This window comes from Cibotium barometz, chromosome 41 (genome assembly GCF_041138505.1).
Source record: "Cibotium barometz isolate CiBa-2024 chromosome 41, ASM4113850v1, whole genome shotgun sequence".
Taxonomy (NCBI): domain Eukaryota; kingdom Viridiplantae; phylum Streptophyta; class Polypodiopsida; order Cyatheales; family Cibotiaceae; genus Cibotium; species Cibotium barometz.
In genome coordinates, this window is record NC_141086.1 from 43,336,022 (window position 1) to 43,355,666 (window position 19,645).

The 19,645-nt window shown below is 39.6% G+C and overlaps 1 protein-coding gene across 1 annotated transcript; it reads left to right on the forward strand.

Annotated features, from left to right (window-relative positions):
• The first annotated feature begins 11,587 nt into the window (after positions 1-11,587).
• Positions 11,588-12,444, forward strand: LOC147614968 (uncharacterized). Its single transcript, XM_086780011.1, has one exon. The coding sequence runs from the start codon at positions 11,797-11,799 to the stop codon at positions 12,442-12,444; it is 648 nt and encodes a 215-aa protein (XP_086636137.1). The 5' UTR covers positions 11,588-11,796.
• The last annotated feature ends 7,201 nt before the right edge of the window (positions 12,445-19,645 follow it).

Below are 19,645 nucleotides of genomic sequence, written 5' to 3' on the forward strand. Positions count from 1 at the left end.
AATGTTGGGATTTGGTCAACTGCAAAGGAGAATAATGTTTATGATATGGTCAGAAGTTTGCAAAAGGAATCGGGACACGTATTACCTTTATTTTCCATTTGGTGTCAAAGAGGTTGCTCCATTTTTAGCAGAACAAGAAGAAGTGTAAGCCAAAGTGTCTAGGTGCCGAGGCGATGTTTAAGCCATTAGTGAGAATGGCGAGAGGCTACGGATGTGATCCTACACGGACAATTATTATTGATGGCTATCCATATAAGTGTTATGTTGCTCCTGCCAATAGTTGCATCTTTCCATCAATGTTTGATGTACATAAGGATGATAAGATTCTTATATAGGAATTACTAACCTACATGAATTTATATATAATATTTTCTAGTTCCCATCTTTGGGTGTGTTTTAGCCTTCTCTTTCTACCTCTTTGCAAGCATATGTGTCTATGAGAGAGAGAGAGAGAGAGAGAGAGAGAGAGAGAGAAATCAGATAGAAAGAGAGATAAAGAGAGAGGGAGAGAGGGAGGGGACAAGGGAGAGAGGAGGGTATAACTTCCATCACACTCTTTGAAAGAGAAAAAATGCTAGCTCCTCCTCCTCATCACTAAGGTGTAATTAAGAAAGTGCTCTGTTTTACAATGAAATTAAAGCTCATCCTCAGTGAGATCCATGGCTCCAAATAAATCTATTTCTAGAAATACTCTATCATTGTAGTCAATTGGTGGAACCGGTTGTGCTGTATAGTAGTAGAAGGTAATTCATCCATGTCTTCATCCTCTTCTAGCTCTAGCATGAGAGTTGTTAATGCATCATGATCATACTCAACTTGAATCTCTTGTTCTTCTGGATTATCTCTAGTGTCTATTTCGCGTTCAAGATGTATTTGTTTAATGAGTACACCTTCATCCGATCCTAATCCCGTGTGAGCCTCACCTACTTCCTCAACTAGTATGTCTTCTTCTTGTTCTTCTTGTTGTTCAATAGGTGCTAGTGGTGTCAACTGCTATTTTCACCTCTTCAAATATTTGTTTTCCATGTGGATTTATTTGGATCACAAACAACCATTTATGATCTATCGGGTCTTCCACAAAGATGACTTGCTCAGAGTGCTCTGGTAGCACAAATGTGTCCCTTTGGTCCCTCCATATCTTTGGGCGGTCTACTTGAAGAAATCCACACTTGTCTTTGCATACAATTACTTGCGCCCCTTGAGTTACCAACTTGAACCATTTCATATAAAAAATGAACATATCAAACTTTCTGAATCCAACCTTGATAATATCTTGGATTGTTCCACAATAATCTAGCACGCCTACTTCAGTATTGCCATCACTTGCACTTGAACAACTTTCTTGCATGAAATTAGCCTTCACACCACAATCAAATATTGTTCTCTTTTTATCTATTCCTTCTACAAACAGGAAAGTGATGTCCGCGTGACCAAATTGCCCCAAACTTATGATACTGCAAGCACAATAAATACGTACTTTTATTGTATAAATTCACGAAAGCACAACATAAAAGACAATGCGTAGATATCTCTAACTCACATACATGGAAATCACAACCATATGCAAGCTTCTCCTCCTCATCACTTATTGCCTCACCATCACTTATCAGCTTGTAGTATGGTTTGCTCGAGCCATTTATTAGAAGAAAAGTCTGGAAGAAGTGCAAGTTCTGTTGGGTATGGTAGTGTGCGGGTTGTTTGACTCCTTCTAAAACTAAAACGAGCTTGGTCCCTTTCAGCCTTCACCAAGTTGTATCTCTCGATCCATTTCTCCATAGCATGTGAGTTTAAGATGCAAAATTTATTGATGTTCTCATATAATGCTACATCCATTGTTCTCACAAGGCCTTTCCCTTATGGCTCTTCCTTAACTAGTCGATCATCTTCTTCTTGTGTCCATAATCTTGGCATATCGGGATCACATGTACTACAAAATTCAATTATATATACAAGTGATTCTTGAACAAGCCATCCTGCTACCATACTACCTTCAAGAGACGAGCTCTTTGAAGAACAAATCCTTTAAGTGTCTTCATAAATCTCTCCAAGAAAAACATCCATCGGCTATGGACAACACCATCCACAGCAACTTCATCAACCACATGAACTAACAAGTGCAATTGAATGGTTAAAATACTTGTTGGAAAGCGTTTCTCAGTCATTGTAATATGCTCGATGGAGTTTAACCATGCTGCTTCCAATGTGTCTCTACTAATCTCTTCCCTTGATATCCAATGTACCACTGCACTAATTTTGTAAATTGTTTCTCTAATGTCATCGTTGAGGCAATCCTTGATGGCTATAGGAAGCACGAATTGCATGAATTTGTGCCAATCATGACTCCTTAAGCCACGAAGCTCATTGTCAATTGTAAATGCTCCCTTCAAGCAATGCATGTATCTTGTAGGGGTATGAAACTCATTAATGCACTTCTTTACATGCCGATGCTCTTCCTTTGTCATGACCCAAGGTGCTTTTGGCAGCTTCACCTTTCTATCTGCTCTATTTTGGTCCCATAAGTGGTGTATATGTTGAACCTCTTGTAAATCATCTCGTTGTTCCTTGCTCTCCTTTGCTCTTGTGATTGTTTTCCAAAGCACCGGCTATATTCTTGAAAATGTGCATTGGGTCAAGAAGATGGTTCACTAGAAGGTCATTCCAGTATGAAAGTTGATGGAAAATGGATAGATGGTTCATTCGTGGGAGGTATACAGGTTGGATCCATCTCCCATAAGGTCCTCCAATCTCACTGCTCTTCCATATGTGAGGAGACCTTCCTAGAAATCTTGCATGGAAAGGATGTTGAGAGACGGAGAGAGACGAGACAAGAGACACCACATATGCTCCACAAGAATGAATCATATTAGTCACAAGTCACATGACCTAGAGTGAGTTAGGGCTAGCTATATATATATATAGCTCCAACACCCCCACTCAAATAAAGGTCTCCACCTCTGCGGGGAGTAAAAAAACCCTTGGGAGCACAAGGGAAAAACCCGAGCTCCTACATATAAATGTACAATGCCACCTTAAAGTCCATGTGCAATGTGCTTCTATATACAAAGTACAAAGAATAAATGTGCATGATGTGAAGTAATGTGTGAAGTGTCCTAAAGTCTATAGGCTATGTAGTACAAGTCTAGACAAAATTGACATGATGTGAGATGTGCTAATCTCCAAAAAGAGAGGCCACTGCAACTCCAAGTTCTGATCGCAAAAGTGTATACCGAGCTTCATGAAGCCCTTTGGTGAGAATGTCTACAATCATTTGATCAGTTGGACAATGTTCTACCATTATTTCTCCTTTCCTTACTTCATGTCGAATAACATAGTGATAATGAACTGCAATATGCTTGGACTTGCTGTGCTGCACGTAGTCCTTGGCTAGACTAATAGCTCTTTGGTTGTCACATCTAAGAGGAGTTCTTGAGGAAGGAGAATGACCAATATCAGTAAGCAATTGTCCAAGCCAAACCAATTCACGAGCACTGGTGGATCGCATGGACAAGTTAGAGCTTGCCCAGTCAGCATCTAAATAACCCAAAAGATTAAGAGAAGTTGATGAAGATATGTCTTCTTAACGGCGATATACAAGTCTGAAATGTGCAGTGCCCTTCAAGTACTTCAAAACACGTTTAACTTGAGACCAATGTCTTGTGGATGGAGAGGACAAGTATAGTCCTAACAGATTTGCTGCAAACAGAATATCAGGACGAGTGCTCATGCCCACAAATTGAAGACAACCAACAAGATTAGCATAGGGTTGATTTAAAGCTAATGATTTAGCCTCAATATTTACAGAAGTACTCTTAGTAGAGCTTGCAAGACAAGGAGTGTTTGCTGAATGTGCATTAGCCAATCCAAACTTTTGAACAATATCTTGGATAAACTTTGTTTGACGAAGAAGAAAAATACCATTGTGAGGATACCTTTGAACTTGAATACCAAGGTATGAATGGATGTCGCCAAGATCCACCATATCAAAGGCTGAGGATAAAAACTATTTTACTTGTTGCATGAAAGATAGATTATTAGACACAAGTATAGTGTCATCAACATAAAGGGCCAATATCACAAAATGGTTATCCACATTATGCTTGATATACAGATTTGGATCAGACAAGCAAGAAACAAACCCCTGAGATGTGAGAAATTGATCAATCTTGATGTACCATGATCGTGAAGCTTGTTTTAGTCCATAGAAAGCATGGTGGAGTTGGCATACAAGATGTTCTTTTTTCGAGAATTGTAAATCCTTCAGGTTGCTTCATATATATTTCCTCCTTTAAGTCTCCATTAAGAAAAGCTGTCTCGACTAACAATTGACTTTTGAATATTGCATCTCGACTAACAATTGCCTTTTGAGAACTTGGATCGTAAAACTTGTAACCTTTTCTCAGAATAACCAATAAAAATAACCTTCAAACCGAAGATTCTAGCTTGTGTCGTTCTCTTTTAGGACATGAATATAAGAAATACACCCAAAGACTTTGAAATGTGCAATAGAAGGAGTTTGACCTGTCCAAGCTATGATTGGAATCTTACCAAAAGGTGTAGCAATTGGAGGATGATTTTGAACAAAAATGGCTGTCAATACTGCTTCTGTCCAAAAAGAGTGAGATAATCTAGAATGAATAAGCATGCATCTGATTACATTCAAACTTATACAATTCTTTCACTCTGCAACTCCATTCTGTTGGGGAGAATATGGAATGGTATACTCATGGTGGATGTCGTGGTTGATGCAATGATCATGAAATAAGTTTGAAATATATTCACCACCATTATCACTTCAAAGAATTTTGACTCTTTGACCAGTTTGATTCTCCACAGATATTTGGTATCTCTTAAATGTGTCCAATGCTTCTGATTTATGTCATAGCAAAAAGACATTTGTATACTGTGAATAGCCATCAATAAAAGTAATGAAGTAATGGTAGCAAGACTTGGATGGAGGAAAGGGTTCACAAATATCAGTATATGAATGAGATCCAAAAGATTATTTGAATGAATATTTGTATACATTGGAAATGGTTCACAAATATCAGTATATGAATGAGATCCAAAAGATTATTTGAATGAATATTTGTATACATTGGAAATGGTTTACGATGATATTTGCCCAGAGCTCAATATTAACATATCCCCATATGCGGGTGAGATTTGAGGTCCATACCTCTCACAAGATCATGACGATGAATATCAAGAAGCTTTGTGAAATTTGAGTGAGCAAACTGATGATGCCATAGCTTACAAAGGATGGTTCACTGGGAGATACTTCTTGTGGCCCTCGTATACTTTCTTCATAGACTTTGAGTACCGAGCCTCAAGTTGTGGCCCACATAATGGACATCCATTATACCCTGACACTGAAAGCCTTATAGAATATCAAAAAATATTGTCGCAGGTAAGTTTGGATGACAATCATGACTTAACATAATATGTTAACAAGCTACAGTATTACCTGAGCACTCTACATAGCCAAGCCAATCATGCATAGTCCACATACGTATTCCTCTCAATGTTAGCGCACGTTGTACAAACCTCTTGGAAATATCATAAACTTCAATGCCCTCCCATAGAACACGAAGCTTCTAAACTAAAGGGAATAAATACACATCCATGTTCTTTACCTTGTACTTATCAAGAACTATCGAAGACAAGAAAAGATGCCCATTTTTTTATCGCTAGCCATGGTGGAAGATTTTAGTTAACTAGACAAACAAGCAATGTACTCCATGATGAACTTTGTAGACCAAATGGATTCACTCCATCCATTGCTAGTCTGAGTTGAATATGGCGAGCTTCCTCTTGAAAGGCTACCCACTTCTCTTCAATGTGCTTCCATGTAGGAAAATTTGCAGACACACGCATAACACCATCCGTGGACCTAGCGTTACGGTGCCAGGTCATTAATCCTGCAATGGATTTGCACTTAAACATTGTTTTAACTCGAGGGATGATGGAAAAGTGTCGTAAAACTTTTGCTGGTACCCTTTCTCCTTGCACATCTTGTCTATATCTCGATGTACCACAATACGGACATTGTACTGCATTGTTATATTCTTGTCTATATCTCGATGTACCACAATATGGACATTGTACTGCATTGTTATATTCTTGTCAATAAAGAATACAATCATTTGGACAAGCATGGTGTGTGTTGTAGTCCATGCCAATCGAGTGCAACATTACTTTTGCTAGACTACGGTCCACTGGCATCTCATTATCTTTTGGCAATATTTGATGTTTCAATAAGCTGTTACACAAAATAGTCAGGCTAAGAAAATGCATATAAAGGTACATAACACACTAATTGCATATGATATCATCACTTACGGAAAAAATTATGATACACTCGTATATCAAACCATCCAAAAATCAATTGCAAGTTCAATTATATGGATAGGCAAGCGTGTAAAACAGACACTTGTGCTCCACGATATAGTGGAAGACGAGCAAGCCTACGTAGCTCTTTCTCTTCTTGGGAAGTGTATTCCACACGTCATGTGTTTTCTTCTACCCCTTCGTGTTCCATCTTATGTTCCATCGTGTAAGGCATTTATCATGGCATCCATGTCATGTTCTAGGATTTGCTCCGAATCCACCTCAAGTTCCTCGGGTTGTTGGATCACCTCGTTTGTGGCTACTCTTGTTGGTCTCCATCGTTCAGGCCGGATATCCATTGGTTCGTCATTGTTGAAACGCGCATTGCTACTAATTAGATGTTCCAATTGCTCCACCGAAAATATTTTCCATTTTTTTCAAATTCATCGACGTCGAGCCACTTGGTATTTGCAGCGAGTACATGAGCAAAGTGTCTTCTCCTCTAAATCAACAAAATTTGAGGGTGTAGAGTTGTCCATGGTTTTCATATTGATTTACAATGGGAACGAATGCTATTTTGGAGAGGAATCATCTCTTAAGTATTTGTGGAGGGTGGTAGTCGATGATAGGTAATTTGAAATGTCGGGGACACGCAAGATCTGAAAAGATTTTGAATTTGAATGAAAAGTAGTGATCATCAAAATAGGCGTCGAAAAGTTCGTCGAAATATCTGTTGAAAAGAGCGTGAGAAATTTATTTTTTCGATGCTTATTTCCATGCTCTTTTCCACTGACTTTTTGATGCTTTTTTCCATAGTTATTTCAACGTATATATCGACGGCGCAGATTTTACATTAAAATAGAACCTCTTTTTTTTGTGTTTTTGTTTGCGCATGTGCGTTTTGCTTCCTCATCAGGTATGCCTCCTTTGCCCTCACTCCCCTCTCCTCTAGGTTACATGTACTTGTGTTGTTAAATGTCTGTGTGTGTAATTAGGGGTAATTTTCTTATTTTTTTGCTTTCTTCTTTGTTTTGTAGGTTCTTTCTCTCTCCCAAGCTCTTCTCCGCCTCCTTACCTTCCAAGCAGGTTCTCCTCCTTCTTTGCTCTCCCTCCCCTCTCCTCTTGGTTGTGAGATGTGTGTGTATCAGGGTTGAGGAATAATGAATGTTTTTGTTTTTTTCTTCTTCTTTGTTTTTCAAGTCCTTTCTCTCTCCCAAGCTCTTCTCCACCTCCTTACCTTCCAAGTAGGTTCACCTCCTTATTTTCCCTCCCTCCCCTCTCCTCTTGGTTGTGAGATGTATGTGTATCAGGGTTGAGGGATAATGAATGTTTTTTTTTTGGTTCTTTGTTTTTTGCAAGTTCTCTCTCTCTCCTAAGCTCGTCTCCAACTCCTTACCTTCCAAGCAGGTTTGCCTCCTTATTTGCCCTCCCTCCCCTCTCATCTTGGTTGCATGTGCGTGTGTTGTGTGTTGTGACATGTGTGCTCTTATTCATGTGTATGCTCTTATTAAAGTGCCCATGTGGGCTTTGTTATGTGTGTGTAGAAACATGTCTCGCACTCCAGATGAGACACCGGCTTACTCTCCATCCTTCTCTCCATATGCCATGTCACTTGACTAGTTTATGGGTTTTTTAGCACAAGCCACGCCCATGCAAAGAGCGGTGGCACAACAATATTTTTTTAGAGGGGCGGGCACTTCGGTCGCACCATCGGGCACCACCATCGTTAACCCTAGTTCACTAGTAGAAACCCCACAAAGAGCTGCCAGAATCTCTCCCTTAGGTACGCTCGTCCACTCGCAAAGGACAAGGCTCGAGTAGTGGTGGTGAAGGTGGCTGTTGTCCAGGTGGGGGCACGGATGGGTCTATGCCCCCACATGGGCGTCCTTCCCCATCTAGCACCAAAAGCACTCCATGCTTGTGATCATCGTCACGACGTTTCGACACACAACCCTTACCCGTTTTGATGGAAAAAAATATTACACAATTGTCAATATGGCAATGTGGTTTTGGATAATGTCGGGCAAGAGATGAAGAGCTGCATCCGCGAGCTTTGCCACATTGTCTTTGTAAATGACTTTATGACTTTATGACCAAAGTTGGATAAAGATAAGAAAGATAGAGTCATTAATCAAATCAAGGATGAGTACAAGCCGGCCATCGGTAGGTGATGTCGTCCCCATAAGGTGGATAAAGGACCACATGGTAGACATCATGAAACATTGGCGGGGAGATGTGACTAGGAGAGTGAAGTCAGGGGGTGAGAAGTCTTGGTACATGAGCAACGAGGATTGGAATGAGGAGAAGCAAAAGCATGCAAGATATCCCCAATGCTACAAGCAATAAGAGGATGCGGTGAAAGCCCGAATGGAGAGCGTAGGAAGCTCTCCTCTTGGAGGCACCGGTTGGGATGCATTCCATGTCTACTTTATAAGTATCAACGCTTGTCTTGTATGTTTCATTTGATGTTATGTCTACTTTGTAAGTATCAATGCTTATCTTGTTGTTTTGGTACTGTTTTAATCAAGTGGTTGGTTGGTTGACAACGGGAGAAGAGGAGGACAGTGAGGGCTCCGCATAGAGTGGCCTGGCCCATGTCTTTCCTCTTGTACATACATATTTTGGTCAGCTCACATCTTTTTTTGAGCTTGTATAGCTTGTATATGCGACTACTTTATGCAATTTTGGTCATCGAGTATAGCTTTTATGTAACTACTTTATACAATTTTGGCTTATGGCGGTAGAGCTTGATATGTAAATTTCACATCTTGCAATATAATTTGGCCATTTTTTACGCTTGTGTACAGTGTACCTATTTTGTGTACAATGTACCTATTTTGTAATGTCGAAAACGTTATGACACTCCAACTTTTCAACAAATTTGCTTTGTTCTTCACATTAGAGTATAGTTGCCTTTGGTACTCTATAAGTTTGGCATAATGGTGCATCCAGCTACTTCTAGACTACAGCTCGATGCACCATTATGCAAAAAAAAAGAATTATTATCTGCATGTGTCGAAATAAGCATCGAACGTTTCTTGCATCCGTCGAAAAAACCGTCGAAAGTTTCTTGCATCTGTCAAAAAGACTGTCGCAAGTTTCTTGCATCTGTCAAAATAACTGTTGAAAGTTTCCTGCATTCATCGAAATAGCAGTAGAAATGTTAGTCAAAAAAGCGTCGAAAAGTTTGTCGAAACAAGAGTGGAAAACATACTTATTTTGATGCTTTTTTCGACGTGTGTATCAGCGTTTATTTTGATGTTTCCATTTTGACGTTTTTTTCGACGTTTTGGAGATTTTAAGCTTAGTTCTAAAGCGTCAAAAAAAGCCTGGATAATGGCCATGTCTCTTGTAGTTATGTGCCCCACCATCTAGATGTAGACCTTTGAAAGCCCATGTCCTTTTATCCAAGAATTCACATCAACTTGTGGCTTGTGTTTGATCAGATTTGAATAAACACTTCTCGTCTTCTTGGGTAATCTAATGCTAACCTTACTCCATTGCATCCTCATCTTTGGTAATAACTCCAAAATCTGGGACCACGTGATGTTAGGTCCTTTTTCAATGTTAAAGTCTTTCAAAATATTTTAGGCTTTCTAACCATTTCCTAATGGAAAATCAATAAGGGTCACCTTCCTTCTGATCCTCTTGTTCTTCAGCACAGTCAACGATGGTGTCGAAGTTGTAGCATAACTCGCAACATTCAAGATTGCCATTGGAAACCTCCCCCACCATGAAGTGATCAAGGGCCCACAACCCAATTGAACATGTTAAATTCTCTGAGAGAAAAAATATCTTTGGTGATCATTGATGCACTCGTGCTCACACGAGCCCAATGCATGACAGGTGCTACCTAAGCATGCCGATAGATGTCTATGCATGTCGAGTGCTACCACTGCATGCTGATAGCTCCCTAACTTCTTAATATCTACTTATAACTAGCTTATAACTACTTCCCATATAGTGAGATGAATGCTTACTTGTCATGAACTAGTTGACACATGTTGAGCATTTTCATAATAGCTGGTAACTAGATCATACCTACTTCTTAACATTTGCATGTACCATGAGTTCCCAATGCATGTCAGGATGCTACTAAACCATCCTATTAGCTATCAGCATGCATCAGGATGCCAGGTGGTACCGACATGCATTGAGGGATTGCGATGCATGCCGGTTGCTCTTGATGCATACCGGATGCTACCTAAGTGTGATGCTACAATGTAAGCATGCAACCAAGAACTTCCAATGCATGTCGTGTGCTACCTAAGCATCTCGGGTGCTACTAGTTCATGTCGATAGCTACTTGTGTGCATTGGGATGTCCTTGTGCATGCCAAAAGCTCTCGATGCATGCTGGTAGCTCCCATCATGCTATGGGCATGCAGCGGGAGCTCTCAATGCATGTCAGGTGCTTCGAATGCATGCCAATCCATGGCAGTAGCTATTGGCATGCATAAGGAGCTCCCAATGCATGTGGGGTGGTGCAACCAATGGCTACCGACATGGATTAGGAGATCCCAGTGCATGTGGGTAGGTCTTGATACATGCCAGATGATACCTAAGCAGCCTAAGCATGAAAGTAGTTATGGGCATGTGCACTAGAAGCTCCAATTGGTATGCACTGGGGGAAGCTCCCAATGCATACCAGGTGCTCCCTAAGCAATTAACTAGCTACCAACATCCATTAGGAGATCCTAATGCATTCTGTGTGCTACCTAAGGAGGTCGTTTGCTACTCGCATGCATTAGGAGGTCCCAATGCATGCCATGTACTACATCAGTAGGCCGTTTGCTATTGACATACATTAGGAGGCCCCAATGCATGATGGGTGCTACTTGAGCATGCTAGTAGCTAAAGATGTACCAAGAGCTCCCAATGCATGCCGGGTGATATCGGTGCATGATAGTAGCTCTCCCAACATGCATTAGCATCTCTCGATGTATGACAATAGCTAACCGGGGGGGAGTAGGTTGCTTTTGGTTTGGCAAAAACAGCACTAGGTCTCCCTGGGCGTCTCCCCAATAGGGGGGCTCTTCATCTACATATTATGAGCTAGCTTCTAGGAGACCCATTCCACCATTAGATCCACACACCCTACCATACAACGTGGATGTCGACGGTGCCTTTATGATGAAGACATAGTGGAAGCAAGTCATGAACATCATGCATGTATTTGCAAACCTTGAGTTCATGAACTCCTTCAAAAAGTGAAAAGCACAAGATGAGATTTCAAAGAAATACATCATTGATGTGCTTTGAACGTCGGCGGCATTTCTCAGAAGCTTTGGAAGGCACCTATAATATATGAGCTCAGGATCTATCAATATAGTAGGCAATCTGCTCGTATTCTTCTCTGATCACCGATATTTAGGCTTAGCTACAACAGCTGCAGTACTCAATTATCGCCTTTAATGCATTAGACTCCTCATCTGCTTTTAAATAATCTGCCTAGTCAAGCATTTATATCATGGGGAACTACCTCTCCTGCGTGTGGCTCTGCAGCTACGTCGCTGCTCCAGTAAAATCTGTGTCCGTGATCGAGGTGGTGCACTCTGTGGAAGGCCGGGTGTTGGTGTTGGGCGGCGCCCCCATGCAGGTGGCCGAGCTGACGCTGGAGTTCCCTGGCCATTTCGTGGCCGAGTTTGAAAAGAGATATGGTCAATTAGCGGGAGGCAAGCGGGCCGCCCCCTTGGCTGCAGACGATGAAGCCAAACCCGGCCGTGTGTACATCCTCTTCCCCATGCACAGGTTGCACACACGTGTGACTGCCGAGGAGTTGGCCTCCTTTGGGCAGCTTCTTAACTCAACGTGTTTTGCAGCTGCAAAGGCTACTAAACCTCCAAAGCGTGCAGGCGTCACAAGCGCAAAAGTCACAAGCGCAAAAGTCAGCACTTCTATTTGTGTGCAAGATCCTCTACTCCCGTCTGAGCATCAGTACCGTCCTAAGAATGCTGAGGAGAATGGCAGCACAGATCTAGATAGCGCCCCGCAGCAAGGTGGTGCACAAGTATTAACCTCCCATCCGTCGAAGCAGTACATGATGCTGATCACCAGGTCCAAGGCGTGGGTTCCAAAGCTGGACACCATCAGTGAGAGCCTACCTCCCCCAGTCTGAGCCTTCACTGTATGAAGAAGACATAGGTTGCCTGCATCACGTACAAATCAGTGTGCGCAAGGTATATATCCATCAAGTGTACAGAGATTCTACCGACTCATGGGTAGGCAAATGAGCATCGGCTTCAACAGACAACCTTCATCGACAATTGGGTGTTTACACAAGTAGGACGGACAATTTTACTCATCCAGATCCTCCTCTTGGTGTTTACACGCCTTCTACAGCAATCTTCCACAACATGGGCGCGCAAAATCGTTCAGTCAAATCCTATCAGCCCGCCACAAGAAGCCTCTTCTACCAGTGGGGCAACCTCCATCGCCACTTGGTGTTCACACATCTTCTATAACAAGGAGGAGCGGCGGGGGAGGGGGAAGCCGCATAACACAACAATTGGGTGTTGGCACTTCTCAATTCTACTTCATGGAGCCTCGATAATGTTGTTCATTCAAGTCCTCGGTTTTCATCTTGGACCATGTGGCCTTCTGTCTGCCCATGTTGTGCTTCCATTTGAGCAGTGGTTACACCATATGCAGATGGGCATTTTTCCTCCTCCTACAGCGAGAGAGACGACCGCATTCTTCCCCCTCCCTCCATAGCATGCAAAACTTGAATTTGGCAAGAAGTTGAGGTAGTCTTAAAATCCTTAAAGTCTATCAATCTTCAGCATAACGTTCAACATGCCCATATTACTGTGGAACTCCAGATGCAGCCAGTAGTATATCGCAACCATTCAACGAGATAAGGTCTAAACCAATCCAAGTAATAATAGTGGCTCACCATGGTAAAAAATGCACGAGCTTTACGTCATCCAAACATTGTGAGGTCTCCCTCCACCATGTTGTAATGCCAGAGGCAATTTGCAAAAAAAAGTGCTTTTTGAGCTCTTCTCTCTCTCTCTCTCTCTCTCTCTCTCTCTCTTTCTTTGTGCTGCATATCCAAAGACGCACACATAGTTCCTGGTTTTATTACTTTTACATTTGAAGTCTTATGTACACTAGCACACCTTGTAAGCTTTATACTTAAACTTTAAATCGTGCAGGAAATGGTACACCTTGTAAACTTTACACTTTAAATCCTGCAATAAATTAGCCCATCTAAAAGCAAGTGGGGTTTATATGTGACCTCATATTTATTTGAAGAGACAATCTAATTTTACATATTACATATCATGATACTCTCATGTGGTATCATTTCGATTCATTGTCAAGACATATTTTTTTAATTTTGAAGCAAGATTCTCCTTTTTGGGAGTTTTGAGAGAAGATAGCCCAATTGGAGCCACACTTAAAAATGTTTTTAGCTTTTAGAGATCAACACCTTAGGCCACCTCTTCAATTTAAGCCCAAATAATATTGAGTGAAAATATTTGGGTGCAATTTGTTGTGTTAAGTTTCTTCATTCTCTACTAGTGTAGGTCTCTAGAGTGCACACCTTACACATATAACTCTTCCTATGGGAGCCTCAACCACCCCCTTCTTTCACTACACAATGAGGATGGACATTAAGGATAGGATGTAGGGTACATGGTGGTCCACCAACAAGGACATGGTACACTAGCTTTTAATGGGACCATGGTGAGTGGAAGTGGTAGGGCCCCTTTAGCATGGGGAGAGCCCTACCACCCCTTGCCTTTAGGGTGAGTCATAGAGTGGAGATCAAAGTAGTAACAGACACACATAGATGCAGTTTGCAAGGAGAGAGATAGAAGCACAACACTCAAAGTAGATTAATAAGAATGAGTGAAGTACAAGTCAAGTGACGTGATAAGGTTATTTACACAACTTGCAAGGAAGAAACTTTCGAAAGACGAAAAAAGTACATCGACCCATTATTACCCTACGTTCACACATCACTACCATATAAATGGCAGAAAACGTGCCCATTATTACCCTATGTCCGCACATCACTACTATATAAATGGCTACAAATCCCCCCCTATAGTGATGATGCGAACTCCAAATGCAGCCAGTAGTATATTGTAACCATTCAACAAGATAAGGTCCAAACCAATCCAAGTCATAATAGTGCTCACCATTGTTAAAAAATGCCTGAACTTCAGGTAATCCAAACATGGTGAGGTGACAATTACCTCTCTCTACCATGTTGCAATGCCAAAGGCAATTTGCAAAAAAAAAAAGTTTTTTGAGCCCCTCTCTCTATTTCTCTCTCTCTCTCTCTCTCTCTCTCTCTCTCTCTTTGTGTTGCACACACATGTGCATGGAAAGACACACACATAGTTCCTGGTTTTATTACTTTTACATTTGAAGCCTTACACTTATACACCTTTAATGTTAAATCGTGTAGTAATTACTATGCCTTGTTAACTTTACACTAGTTACACTTTAAATCTTGGAATAAATTAGCCAATCTAAAAGTAAGCTTGGTTTGACTTTACACTAGTTACACTAGTTACACTAGTTACACTTTAAATCTTGGAATAAATTAGCCAATCTAAAAGTAAGCTTGGTTTATATCTGACCTCATGTTTATTTGAAGAGAAACTAATTTTCCATATTGTGTCATGATACTCTCACGTGGTATCATTTTGGTTGATTGTCAAGAGAGAATTTTATCATTCTGAAGAAGGATTCTCCTTTTTGGAGTATTGAGAGAAGATAGTCCAATGGGTGCCACAATTCTAAAATGTTTATAGCTTTTCGAGATCGACACCTTAGGTCACCTCTCGTATTAAAGCCCAAATAATATGGACTTAAAACTTTTGGGTGCACTTTTTGATGTGTTATGTTTTTTTCATTCTCTAGTAGTGTAGATCTCTAGAGTGCATGCGTTACACATTTAACTCTTCCTAAATCAATGCTAGAAAATCAAATATATCACATGAGGATCTAGTATTATCTATGGGTGAGCAATCTAGGTCCAGCGACGATGAGCTTCCCATACATGAAGAAATGAATAAACTATATAGGTATAACGGGTGGGAAAAGTATGCCAATTGGAAATTAGTTACTGCATATCAATACATCTAGCCTTGTTCTTCTTAACCATTTTTAGAGAGATAAGCCATACGGACACTCTAAAACCATAAAAAACTATCAACACCTAAACTTTCACTAGATTTATTTAATTGAGGTTCTGTATTAAATAGCTCTTCTCTTAGCATTAGGACAGAGGTTGGTCGAACATCCTTTATTATTTCTCTATCCAGAAATGTTATCCCTCTGGGTGATGATGTTTTAATGGTGTCCATCAAATTTTTATAGAATTACTACCTAAGACAAGGAGCATACAATTGTTCTTCCTTTAGTGTCTAGTTGTAGCTCTTTTTTAATGTTTGCTTCTAGCTCTTTTTCTACTTCTTATACTTGTACTAAATTTCTTTGTCACTATCACAAATAGGGGGTTAGCCGCATTTCGATCCTCATAGAAATCAAAGGATCTAGAGATTGAAAAAATAATGTTTCTGAGTTATAAATGCAATTGACAACATGGCTAGAGGTGGCTAGAGGTTCACAACTACTTTGCATTCTAACCACATTATTTGGAACCACATTTAACCCACGTCATTTTTATAACCACAAAATGAAAAAATAGAATCACCAAAAAATTGGGGCAGAATAGGGGAGATTAGGCTTTCCCATAGACTATCCCAAATTTTTTCCCATATTTAGGTTTGAAGCAAAGCATCACCTGCATGTGTGCAAGTAACTTTAGGTTAGTCAACAATTTTTTAATTCTTACTTTGATGCACATTTGGTTTGTGGACTCCTTTATTTGATCAAGCTTGGGCTACATAATTTTAGTTTGAGTAGCCATCTCACACCAATTCTCCATTGAACCTTTTAGAATTACCTCTAATTTTGGCATGAATGATTCTTTCCAAGCTTGAGCAAGAGCTTGAGAGATCATGCAAGTATGTCAAATTTGAACCTAGAATTATTTAGGGATTCTATATATCTAATATCCCTTTCTTTTTCTTGGCCTTATCTTAAATCCTATCTTTTCTCGCATTTTCATCGTCTTGTAGAGCATTGCTTATCTAGGTTCATGCCTCTAGGGCACATTTACAAGTTCATGTATGTAGCCTCAAGTCTTATAATTTGTCTACACTATGCTAAGAGACTCTTTGTCAATCTTTCCAATTTTTTGAGAATTTATAATAGCAACTTATTTGTGGAGACAAGTGATGTTAATAAACAATATTTATAAGAGTATGAAGATTCACGTGTAAAGTCAATATTAGGTAAAGTGGGCAAAATCCCATTCCTAGGTTAGCCCTATTTTTCATTTTTTAGGTACTTCTTATTTCATTAGTATGAGAAAATGAAAAATATACTAGTACCGTATATGAAAACAAGGACAAATGTGAAGTTTGTTTTTATAGGTTTTTCTATCTAGGCCATAAATGGGTACACAACCAACCAAGACTTGGCAAGTTGGAGATGAGAAAATAATAATAATAGGACAAGACATGGGAATAGTAGTGGACAAGACACACAAGATTTTATCATCTCTCAAACAAAATGCAAGTCATGTTGAAAGTTGTGTATAGCCTCTAAAAAAGTACACATGTTATTAAATCATTCTCCCCTAGCACCAAACTGCTTTCTAGAGTCAATGTTATTTGTGAGTGCATGCTTGCTTGAGTCTACTTATTGTGCTACATTGGAACAACAATGAGCATCATGTAACTTATGTTGCAGTTTGTGCAAGGCCTCGAAAGATTACACAAGTGTTGGTCAAACATTAAAAAGTCTAAGTGTTGCCAATTATCAAGTATAAACTAGGTTTAAAATAAGAACTCGTAAATAAACTTGTGACAAGTATAAGAATGAAAAAGAAGAGAGAAAGCCCAATAAACAAGGTATATAAGCTTGATCCTCTCTCAATAAGAAATTTATTTCTATTGAGAAACGTACATGGCCTCACATGGACAAAAAAATTGTACACGATAGAATTACATTTCTTTTGTCCATAATGCAAATCTCTCTCAAGATTCTCTATCTTCTTTCCAGCATGATTCTCGATGTCTTCTTGACATGTAAATATCCACTACATACTTGGTCTTTTTAGCATGAATGGTATCCAAATTTCATATGGTAAACCGATTTGTAGTCAAGAAAAATATTTGTACTCTTACATTCCTCCTTGCTTATCAGCACTTTTAATCTTGGGTAAGAGACCAGGTAGATATAAAGTTTAACAATAACACATTGGATGGATGTAAGTAATCTATCCTTTGGATATATTTCTCCCGTATTGTAGGTTTGAAAGAAAATACGAAATTGTTAAGAAAACATGTCTCATCTTTCTTAAGTCAATGTGATTTCTGAGTGCATGCTTGCTTGAGTCTCCCTCTTGTGCTACACTAGAACAACAATAATGACACTAGGATCGTTTCATACTGCACTAGAACAAATATGTGCATGGATGAAAGGCAGTACATGAATAAATATTACCTTTTGTCTTCTACAACAGCTCAACCTTTATTGATGTCACCTTGAAAAATATTCTTCCAACACAAGATTTGTTTCAAGATTCCATTTAGTTCGAAAAGATTTATTTCATGTGTAGCATCTCTTGTTTTTAGCGTATAAGCATCGACACAACTAATGGATGGTTGTGGTATCCAAGAAGCTTTGAAGTTTTTGACATGTCTGGTTCTATAGATTTGGAAATACAAGATAAGAACCTGGCATGTTCCACATATTCCAATACGGTGTGTCATAAAAAATTAGAGTATTATCTCCATCCAATTCATGAAACTCCATCCAAATTGCTGGTAAGTTCTTATGGGGTAAATTTTCTCAAATTAAAAGAACATACCAGCGTTTTGGCACATATCTTGGTCCATCACATACTTGAACTTCATGTGATGTTTGGGAAAACATAAATTGATGATGCAAAGAACATCCTGTAATCTACAACTACTCCAAATCCAAACTTAAAAACCATTTAAAGTAGAAGTCTAAGAAAATTTCTACATTCAAATGCAGATCACATTGGTACACTTTGTTGCTTTCTTGAACTATACACGTGTGCTGAGTTTAATCTGTCATCAGATCACCATGGTGTAGCTAAAACTAATCAAGAAGTATCCTAGTCATATCAAGAATGAGTACCCTCCTTTCATATTTAAGAGATGGTGCTACTGAGTGTTGGAGCTATATATAGCTAGCCCTAACTCCCTTTAGGTCTTGCCTATATAAATGTGACTTGTGACTAATATGATTCATTCTTGTGGAGCGTATGTGTGTCTCTTGTCTCATCTCTCTTCGTCTCTCAACATGGTATCCGAGTGATTCTAATCATAAGGGAAGCATCTACGTTGTCTTGTTCAATTTATGATTATGATTTCATGTCTTACAAGATTGATCTTTGGTAACAGTTTTGTGTAGGGTTGATTGGCTCTTTGATTGGCTCTTTGATTATACGTTGTCTTTTAGAGTTCACGTTCTATTCCTTACACGATCACTTTATGCTCGTCATCTAGTGCATGCCTATTTTTGGCTACGTTTCTCATATCTCGTACATGGTCTGCAAGTTCTGCGATCTTATCTTGTACGTGTTCTCACAACCCGACAAGGCAAACACCATACTTGTTAACGGATTTCCTTTTGGGTAGCGTTCTGTTCCTCTTTTCCAAGGCCAAGGATTTCTTGGTTCGAAATACAAGATGTTATTAATTTTGGAAGGAGACGAATTAGCAGATATTGTTCTTGGTATTCTTGCATGCCCTCCTCAACCTATTGATCCACTTAAGAATGATGTTATTATTACCGAAGAGGTCCTATTTTTGAACAGTGGAAAATTGATCATGCACACTCGATTCATCGTGATAAGGCTGCTCCCATCGGTATCTACTTTCTGCCCTTAACGATTCACTCATGCTAGATGTTTATCCATTATCCACGTCATATGCTATATGGGACTATCTTATCACTATGTTTGAGAAGAAAACTGTTACAGAGAATCCGTATCTCCATAATCTTCTGGGCAAGCTTCAATTCAAGGCAGGTACATCCATGTCTAGACACATTGAATCATTCAAAGGTATTATGAATCAACTTTCTACAGGGGATCCTATTCCTCGAACTCAATTGGTTACACACCTTCTTGATACGGTGAAGGATCCTTTGTATGATAATATTGTCACTATATTATCTAACAAGGATGGAATTAACTTTGAGCATACATGTGTTTCTTTGATTGAATATTCTCAACGTCATGATCGTCAAACGTC